The sequence below is a fragment of the Amaranthus tricolor genome, chromosome 15 (genome assembly GCF_026212465.1).
Source record: "Amaranthus tricolor cultivar Red isolate AtriRed21 chromosome 15, ASM2621246v1, whole genome shotgun sequence".
Classification (NCBI taxonomy): Eukaryota; Viridiplantae; Streptophyta; class Magnoliopsida; order Caryophyllales; family Amaranthaceae; genus Amaranthus; species Amaranthus tricolor.
The window spans coordinates 11,847,072-11,857,521 of NC_080061.1; the positions used below are offsets into that span (position 1 = coordinate 11,847,072).

Genomic DNA, 10,450 nt, shown 5'->3' on the forward strand with positions numbered 1-10,450 from the left:
GGCGGCTCTATACATATCATTTTCACCACCAACCCTCCATGGCTCTACACAACATTTGCATCTTGGGCTATTTTTTTGGTATCTTTAATTCTTCAATAGATTTTAAACCTTCAGATAATATTTTTGCTGTGGAACTAGATACCATTCAGGATTATGAATTCAATGATATTGATAGTATTCATGTTGGTATTACTATCAATAGCTTTCAAATGTATTAGTTCCTGCCACTTATTTTTTCCGATGTTGAGAAACAGAACAAAAGGCTTCGCCTTATAATCATAAAACCAATTCAAATGTAGATTGATTATAATCATAAAAGCATGATTGTTAATGTAACAATGGCTCCTCTTGGAATACGTTAGGCCATTGTTATCTTTTCATGTTAATCTTGCTGCCATTGTTAAGGAAATAATGTATATATGTTGCTTTTACATCCTCTACTAGGTCAATGGCTAGTAGTCACTAACTCTTTGGGTGGAGCTTAGCTCATGGTAGGAAGGTCGCTCAGAACCTTGATTTATTGAAACTTCCTAAGCTTCCACGCTATGGAAATGGGAAGAAATTAAGTGTTGGTTCAATGGTTTTGTTTACTGTTATATCAGTTATAATTACAACTATTGGTTTGATTTATTATGATATTAGAAGGAAGAAGTTTGAGGAAGTTGTGGAAGATTGGGAACAAGAATACCTCTTGTAGAGATTTGGTGTGGCTACCCTGATAGAAGAAGTGGAGGGAGGTAGTAGGGAAGTAATTTTTTTTATGTTTTAGATTGAAAAACAAAAGAAAAAGTAACGGTTTTGAACGGTTTTAAATGAAAAAATTTTAAATAAGTTATAATTGTAAGACGGTGAGTATTACAAGAATACTATTGATAATGAAAAAAACTTAATAGAATCGTTAAAAAAGTTAAAACTCAAGGGTAACATTGATAATTTACCATTACGTCTGAATCTAAATCTAGTTGAATTCGACCCAAATCCGACTTAGGCTCATCTCTAAATTAGGGATTTTCATCATTATACGAATAGGAATGGAATCGGCTGGGTCCCCGGTTCTAAGAAAAGAAGAGAAGGAGCTTGAAAAACCAACGCAACCTACTGCGCTAGTGCGCTTTCTCGTCTTTGTATTGTTGCAGGTTTTTCTGGAGCAGCTTGAGTAAGAAGAGTTGTAGAAGCCAGAGTTTTTCAAACAAAGTCTACAATGGCGGCAACTGATAACAATAACAACAACATTCCAGCGACAACGGTTGAATGGCATCAGAGACCTTCAAATCCCAAAAACCCAGTTGTATTCTTCGACATAACCATCGGTTCAATTCCTGCTGGTCGCATCAAGATGGAGCTCTTTGCTGATATTGCCCCTAAAACCGCTGAGAATTTCAGGTTATCCCTTTTTTCTTGCGATCCCCCTTTGTCAATATTCATTGATTCTTCTATTATTTCTGCTTTGAAATTACTGTTCTTATGTTTGCCTAAATCCCATGTCATATACTCTTCAGTCCTGCTGAGTTTACTAGAAATGTCTTATTTGATTTTTCAATAGATGCTTGGGTATAGGGGAGACTTTCTTAAAAAGTTGAAATGAGTTCTATGTTGGTGCGGACAGTTGAAGTACCCAAACCAATCCAATCGAAAAGTAACAAAGAAATAAATAACAATAAGAAAACACACTAGGAATATAAGTTGTTTCACAATCAATGCGAGAGCTACGCCCAACAGACACCGAGAATAATTTTCACTATGTAAAGAGATTATAGAAACAAGATGATACAAAGTATAAAGTATTTTGCTGCTCACCAAAAACTCTCAATTTGTGGCTCTCAATTCTCTCTTTTTAACCCTAAACCTTAGCAATGGGGGGTTTATATAGTAATTCTTGTTTACAAAGGACATTAGGTTTAAAGACAAATGATTAATAAAACCCTAATGCTGAAATCCGGAGTGGAAACGTGCAGCCATGCATAATCTCGACTGAAGCTGCTTTGAGTCTCACATGAGAGTTAATCTCGCCCAAAATCACTGTATCCATGAACTCTTATTCTCAACATCTTGCCCAAAGTTACTAGATTTTTCCATATTAATCTCGCTGAGATTAATGTCAGTCTCAATCAAGATTAGTGTATGCTGCTGACAGAACCTTCTTCGACCACTCCTCTTATTTCTTCCAATGTTTCAGACTTAGTTCAAGTCAACAAACATCAACAATCTCCACCTTAACGCAAAATCTTGTTCAGCAATGAATCCATCAAACTCCATAGTGAAACTACCATCTTTAGCCTCCTCATGCATAAACTAAGCATCCCAACAAGTCCCAAACAAAAACTCATTACCTACTTTTAACCAAGTAACAACCACTCACAATGCTCCATCTACATTACGAGCCCATGGGGTAAGCTCCACCTAGAGACCAATACACCTCCTTCTGGAGCTGACATGAATGTGCTTCATTCGACCATGATGTACTTGATCCTTTACTAAGCCAATAGCACTCAAACTGTCGCAGTACACTGTAGCAACTTCATGAGAAATACCAAGTTCATCTACAAGAAATTTATCAAAGTATGGTGATGGACTAAAATGTCAAATGTAACAAGAGGGATGAAGGACTACAGACTACTACATTTTTTGTTGGACATTTGTACTGGTAAATTAAATTGATGGGTTCTTGTATTTCATCTTCTGAAGTTTGCAGTTTACTGAAAATTTTAGGGGCTGTTAATTGTTGAACAACTCATCTTGTGCTGTTATTAAACCAAACTAATCATTTGACAATTGACTCTTATCATTTGAAACATGAGGTTACAAACTTATAATGAAACCATTTGATTCCTCAAATTTGTTTACCTTCACCTATACACTTATCATGGGACTATAGTATTATGTACTCCTACCGTGCATCCTACATCTACATATATGGTTGTTGCGTTATAAATAAACCTCATATTCATTCCTTACCATCAATTAATTGTAATGAACATGTAGTGAGGGCTATGTTTATTTAAGCTTATATAAAAACTTGGTTAAAGGGTCTTTTGCTTTGCATTTTCTTTAACATGGTTGTGTAGGAGGCTATTGGGTTGATGGTATAAGTGTGTTATTAATATCTTTGTAGCCTATTGCAATTGACTTTTGTAAGTTTTTTTTTCCGTTGGTGAATTGATTTCAGTTAAAGATTGTTGAACACTGTCTGTTTTTCATGCCTTGTTTGTAAATACCATTTTTCGTCATTGCTACAGCTGTGTTGATACTTGCTTGACTACTTTTCCTTCGCTATAATTTTTATGTACATGCTCTCTATTTACATGCTACACGAGTAATTGGAGTGTACCGCTTAGATTTTTTGAACAATATTTTGTTAGTACTTGTTGCATCGCGACTTCTCTGATCATATTTCATTTTTCAATTTTCAATCTTCAATTTGCAGGCAGTTTTGTACAGGGGAATACAGGTATTTTTCTTATGCAGCCTTTCTGACTTAATATAGTTGCTTCATCATTTTTTGTACAATCTGCTTTACTTCAGAATATTATGTGTTTTCTATCTGCGTTGGCAGGAAAAATGGATTGCCAGTTGGCTATAAAGGATGTCAGTTTCATAGAGTGATCAAGGATTTCATGATTCAAGCTGGTGATTTTCTGAAGGTTTGTTAGCTTCTTGAATAATTGAAGCACTGTTTACTATGCAATAACCTTTCCATCTTCTTTTCACCATAACACAGATTGGTAGGGCTGGGGGTCAAAGGAAAATTGCAGTTAACAACTTCAATGGTTTATGTACTAATTAAATAGAAAAAGTAATTGCCTTATGTTGGTGGGTTTAAGAAGATATAGATACCAGATAATGAATGTGTGACACTGTGCTTTGGTTGAGTCAAATTTAGGTCTTTAAAACTAGTGCTCTATTATTGTATAGCCAGCCCCTCGCCCTTATATTATGGAATTGAGGCTTTGAAAATATTATGGTTGGTGTTTTCGACATTTTTGTAGTCTATTATGTGTTAATGCTTTTTTAGTAGTTACCTAAATTAAGTGAATGTGATGCAGACATGCAGTCTACGCATCTTGTATTTCCTTCCTTGAATTTTTGAGGGAATTTCTAGCTACGTTTTATTTTGCCGACCAAACATAAATTTTACTGATAGAATACGTAAGTGAAAATGTAATTCATGAATATGGAGGGTATCATAGGCTTCATCATAATTCTTTGTTATGATTAGCTTGCAAAAGATGCTAGTTAGTAGATTGGAGAAAGTAAGATGAAATGTGAGATTGCTATAAATAGAAAGAGAAAGGTAGTTGGTTAGTTTTCAAGTGATTTGTAAAAGGTATTAAAGTCATTGGGAAGATAACAAGCCTCTCAAAAGCTTTGTATCAGACTATTGGTTGAAATGTGCTGACATTATGAAGAAAGAGGAAGGCATGTATAGAGAACTGCACAAACACATGTTTTTGAGAGGCTTGTTCTCTCCTAAATGAGCTTTGAGCTTTTACAATACCCTTAACTAATGAGCTACTTTTTTCCTTAGTTCTTTTCCTGTGTGATAACAATCACACATTTTCATCCTAGTTTCTCCTCTCAATTGACTTGCTATGTTTGCAAGTTAATCCTAACTAACTATTATGATAGTACCTATGATAACCTCCATATTATGCATTATAGAATGTTAGTTGTTTTTTTAATTACTAATTGTAAAGAGGGCTTCTCACTTTGCATAATTGTAGAAATTTTGTTTTTTTGACCTTATATGCTTGCTATGAATGTCAAAATGATTTCAGCTGCAATTTCTTGTGAAATTTTCAGTTGTGCATTTCAAAGGACACTACGTTAGTGACGTCGTTCTAAGTTTAGGCTGCTGCTAGGATTCCAAATTTTCAGTATTGGGAAACTTTGACTTGTTTATATAATCTTTGCAAATAATTGTTTTGTATCAAGCATGGTGTATTTATCTTATATGATACACTTTATTTATGAATTGAGTCCCCTTTTGATGAAGAAAGAGGGTTGGTGTTGTGTTGGTGTCTTTGTGCTTCTTTGACAACACAATACACATCTCCTTTAAATTTGGTTAAGTTTGATTGAGATTTGTTATGTAAAAGTCTTTTGTGCTTTTTATTTTCTCTAAGGATCTTTTTATTTTCTCCAGGGTGATGGTAGTGGATGTGTTTCCATTTATGGGACAAAATTTGATGATGAAAATTTCATTGCGAAGCACACTGGCCCTGGTTTACTATCAATGGTATGGATATTGTTTCCCTTTCCTAGCTGATGTTGCTTGTCAATTGTTTCTTTCTCAACTATAAATGTTAGTGAAAAATTTAGCTTCATGTTCTTTATGATACCAATGAAATGCGTGTTTTTTCAAACTTCTTGTTAGCCTAGTCTTCTTTTGTTGGATATTAGAAATTGTCTCAATTCTTTTGGCAACAACGATGTCAAAGTTCACTTGGCCCACACAACCCTTCCTTATGCACATTCTTAGCTTCAGTAAAAGACACTTACTCACTTGCATTCCGGCACAAAACCCCTTCTTAAGCGCAACAGCTTCACCACACAGCACTGCCATCCCTCCATCACCATCAACTTGAAATAACGGAATACAATTCTGAGTAGGAAAGTCAAACATACCTAAAAATAGGCAAAATAATGAAGTTGAACTTCCATATTGTTTCCCTTTCCTAGCTGATGTTGCTTGTCAATTGTTTCTTTCTCAACTATAAATGTTAGTGAAAAATTTAGCTTCATGTTCTTTATGATACCAATGAAATGCGTGTTTTTTCAAACTTCTTGTTAGCCTAGTCTTCTTTTGTTGGATATTAGAAATTGTCTCAATTCTTTTGGCAACAACGATGTCAAAGTTCACTTGGCCCACACAACCCTTCCTTATGCACATTCTTAGCTTCAGTAAAAGACACTTACTCACTTGCATTCCGGCACAAAACCCCTTCTTAAGCGCAACAGCTTCACCACACAGCACTGCCATCCCTCCATCACCATCAACTTGAAATAACGGAATACAATTCTGAGTAGGAAAGTCAAACATACCTAAAAATAGGCAAAATAATGAAGTTGAACTTCCCCCCTTTCTTTTCAAAACCGCCAATCTGTACTGCTACTAAAAAATTCCACTCAACTCCATTGTTCAACTTCAATCTCAAATTCTGACTTTGGTTTATTACTCTACATTTCCATTTTCCTAGAAAAGCATTGAGAGAGGAGGTTAGAATGAGTTGAGGGCTGAAGGAGCGGGAAAGTGAGAGACCATAAGCGAGGTTGGGGGTGGAAACTGGAAAGGAGAAAGCACTTAACTGATGTTCATTTTTTTTCTAACCAAACAAAAGTACTGATTTCCATTTCTTGATTGTTTTCCCTTGCCTTTTGTCTTGAATTATTTTCCTTTCCATTGCATCTACCAAAAGGCCGCTTAACGTCAATGGCACAAAATTGTGCGTAGGAGACATTGTGAAGGGAAATGTTGCATTTGTTGCAAATTAGAGTATACATAAGAACGTATGATAGTTAAGGATGATAAGCTCATGGTGTCCCTTAGTTCATATGTCCTCGAATGTTGTTACTCCTTTCCATATGGTTAATTCTGATACCGACTTGTATTTTTGTTGAGGGAACATGTCTGTGTGATGTGTAAGAATTGAAGCCAATTTATAAATTAACAAGACCATAAATCAGATTTCAGTTGGACATGTTGTGACACTATATAAAGTTACTCATTTTTTACTTCTTTCTGATGCATTGTTTTGGAGTCAGTTGAGGGGATGAGAGAAATTTTTTTATGTTTTGTATTATTCTTAATAGGTTTCAAAAGGAAGTTTTGTAATTAAGGTACTGAGGTGGGGTTGGTGTTATTTAGGGAGAAAAAATCCTGATCTTCAGTATTTTTCTGAAATGGAGATTAAGTTTATATGAATGATGATTCTCAAGCATGTACTAGTGCTGAAATGATGATGACTATGGCTTTTTGCAGTGCATTTTATCTGTGTATAACTTCAGTGCAATTTGCACGTCATTGCATTTATGGGCTAGCTTTTCTTTGGCAGACACTTTTTGAGGATGCCAATACTTTTCATATTACCTTATTATTGATATTCTTAATTACTGTTTGGTTTTAACAAATATTAATTTTACGCTGCTGCAGGCAAATAGTGGACAGAATACTAATGGATGCCAGGTACTATTCATGTACCCTTCTCTTCTGTTACATTCCATCAATCCCTGCAACAAGATATATCAAATGCTTCTTGTGGAGATGTACAAAAATGGGAGGGGTTACTTTGGGATCTTAACTACTATTTTTTCATAATAGTGGAAAACATCCTTTGCAAGCCATACTATGTATAATAGGTTTTGGCAATAATTAGTATCTGCTGTATAATTGTTGGCCGAACTGAAGATGACATTTTTTTAAAACAGATTATTAAGTATCTTTATGTTCACAAGCTTGGAAGCTAATGAGTCTTGGGTGATGGAATTTCCTATTACGTATAGGATCCCCACTACCCAAATATTTCAACCCAACAAAAACCACCAATAAATACTTCTGAAGAAATCCATTTATCGATTTTCTTTCCTACTTGTTACCAAATGAGCAACATTTCTGATTTTATCTTTAGTCACAGAAGTTTTTACAAACAAAATTTGGTCAGCTGTATTCCTGCTTTACCGATTGTGTTATTGGAATCTTTTGCATTGTTGTATCTGTTCCTCATACAAATGCTAGCATTAGACGAATGCTAGCATTAGCCCTTAGTTACCTTGATTGAACAAATGGGATTTGTTTTATTGATGATGCAATTTATCCAAAAAGTTAGTAAAGGACAAAATTTGTACTGGTATCCAAGAAGCACAAAAAAAGAGCCTCATATTTGACAATATATTCTCTCTGTTGTGAGCTATGGAGGATTTGGCGTGTTTAATTGTTGCTAGTCAAGTGCCTGTGACTTCTATAGGGTTTGTTCTTACGAAGGTTTATTTGCAACTTCTATCATTCTTAACCTTGAGTACCCTACATTCAGTCATTCTGCTGAGAAGCTGAACTGATATGGACCTTTTTTTCCTTCTGTTGCAGTTCTTTATTACCTGCGCAAAATGTGATTGGCTTGACGATAAGCACGTGGTTTTTGGGGTAAGCTTCTTGGTCCTTTAACCCCCAATCTTTCTTTTCGTGTGCGCACTTTTTAGCAGTAGCTTGGGTGAATCTGTGTTCTAAAGGTACAACACATCAGACAAATATAATTTTACTTGTTTGGAATCTGTTGGGGTAAAGATGAAGTATGACAAGAATGCTTCTGAATTCCGAGACTTACTGTTTTTGATTGCTTTCTGGTACTGTTACGTTGATACACTGAATTGCTTCCTTGCAGAGAGTTCTTGGTGATGGTCTTTTGGTTGTCAGAAAAATTGAGAATGTCGCAACTGGACCAAACAGCCGTCCTAAACTTCCATGTGCTATAGCTGAATGTGGAGAAATGTAGAACATAAGCATAATTAGTTCATATACAAAGGGAAATTCTTTCAGATTGTTCATGTTTAGACGTAATTTCATGAATATGGGGCGTGGGGCGTGTATCAGGATTTTCCTTGCGAATGTGTAACGTGATCCATGTCCCTTAAACATTTGAGTGTAAACTTCTTGCTAATCTTACTTGTAGAACAATTTACTCTTCCGAGGAAGGAGTTTGGGTATACTTTTTGATCTGCATTGAGAGGAAAAGGGCAGAAGCTTTACTATCGCAGAATCGTGCAGACAGAAAACTGATTAATGTAGAAGAGGTAGAAGTTATGAACCGTGCTTTATACATACTGAAACAATGAAAGTTTAGGAAGAATCGTAGCAAAGCTTTGACGAAAACCCGATCAAGATTCTAGACTTGGAGAAATGAGTGATGGCACAAGCTCTTGAGTTACATTCTTGATTCTTGTTCAACATTTCCGTAAAGGAACTCATGTTTCCACCATGCGAGTCAAAACGTGCTCAAAACAAAGTTGAAGTGGTTTCGCCAAGTACATGTCGAGTATCATGTTGTTGATTGTTGAAGGCATATCAATATCCTTTGTCGTGCTTTATGCCATTGCCTCTTATGGGTGGTTAATTTAGTACTCCATGTTTTTGCTTAAAAAAACATAATTTTTAAATGTCGCCATGATGATTAAAAAACCTTGTAGCCATGGTTATAAAGGACTATTTCATTTGTGTTAATAAGGGTATTATTAGAGTTGACATGTTATATTTTTCACAAATTCTTAGAAGAGACGGTCTATTTGAGAGACGCGTTTCTTTGGATCGGTTTAGTATTTTATTAGAAAAAAAGAAATTTAAATTTAAAAAAAACAAGTGCTTAACATATTTTAACCTATTGAAGTTGGTATTTTAACCTATTGAAATTGGTATTTTAACGTATTAAAGTTGGTGTTTTAAACTATTAAATTTGGTATTTTAACCTATTTGGAGTTTGTGCTTTAAACTGTTAACTGTGAAGTTGTTAATCTATTGAAAATTGATATTATAACTTACTAAAGTTGTGTTTTAACTTGTTGAAGTTGGTATTTTGATATTATTTCAATTGGTTAACAACATAACATGTTAAAACTCTAACTCTAAATAGGTTAAAATACCAACTTCAATAGGTTGAAACATCAACTCAAATAGGTTAAAATATCAATTCTATTAGGTTAAAACATCAACTTCAATGGCTAAAACAGGTAAAGAAGCGCACATTTGATTTTAAGTTTAAATTTCTTTATTTTTCCTAATAAGACACGTCTCTCCAAAAGACCTTCTCTTTAAGAATTTGTGTTTTTTATCGGTCTGAATGAGTATCTCTTTGGCCTTAAGCACGGTTAGCATTGTCCATTTTTGCCAAATACATCCGTTTTCTAGCATAAAAACACATTTTGGTCCATCTCATTATGCTTAATTCAATAAATTCTTTTGAAAATAAGCCTTTTTTAGAAATTATTTTCTAAACTAAGTGTGTTCTTATCTTTACAGGTGTCAGATTTTCATAAGAGAAAATTTGATTAAAAAGAGATAAAAACACATTTTGGTCCATCTCATTATGCTTAATTCAATAAATTCTTTTGAAAATAAGCCTTTTTTAGAAATTATTTTCTAAACTAAGTGTCTTCTTGTCTTTACAGGTGTCAGATTTTCATAAGAGAAAATTTGATTAAAAAGAGAAGTTATATAATAATATTTGTAGTTACTAATAAGGAATAAATCTTCATGATAATTTTTTAATAAATAAAGTATAATATTAAAAAGTAAAAAGTATATATTGTTCGTTGTTAGTAATAAAAACAAGTGATAAATATTTTTTGGTTATATCTTAGTAACAAATTGATTTACATTTTACGTCAGATTTTATTTGGAGGCTTTATATCTGCCATGATCAAGTATATGCACATATTTAATTACAAATATCTCAAACTGTGTTTG

The 10,450-nt window shown here is 34.2% G+C and overlaps 1 protein-coding gene across 1 annotated transcript; it reads left to right on the forward strand.

Moving 5' to 3' along the window:
* Nucleotides 1-996: 996 nt before the first annotated feature.
* On the forward strand, nucleotides 997-9,234 carry LOC130800646 (peptidyl-prolyl cis-trans isomerase CYP22). The gene is made up of 7 exons (XM_057664211.1): nucleotides 997-1,383; nucleotides 3,425-3,448; nucleotides 3,554-3,641; nucleotides 5,144-5,236; nucleotides 7,151-7,183; nucleotides 8,081-8,137; nucleotides 8,376-9,234. Exons 1-7 carry the CDS (start codon nucleotides 1,202-1,204, stop codon nucleotides 8,484-8,486), a joined length of 588 nt encoding a protein of 195 aa, XP_057520194.1. The 5' UTR covers nucleotides 997-1,201; the 3' UTR covers nucleotides 8,487-9,234.
* The last annotated feature ends 1,216 nt before the right edge of the window (nucleotides 9,235-10,450 follow it).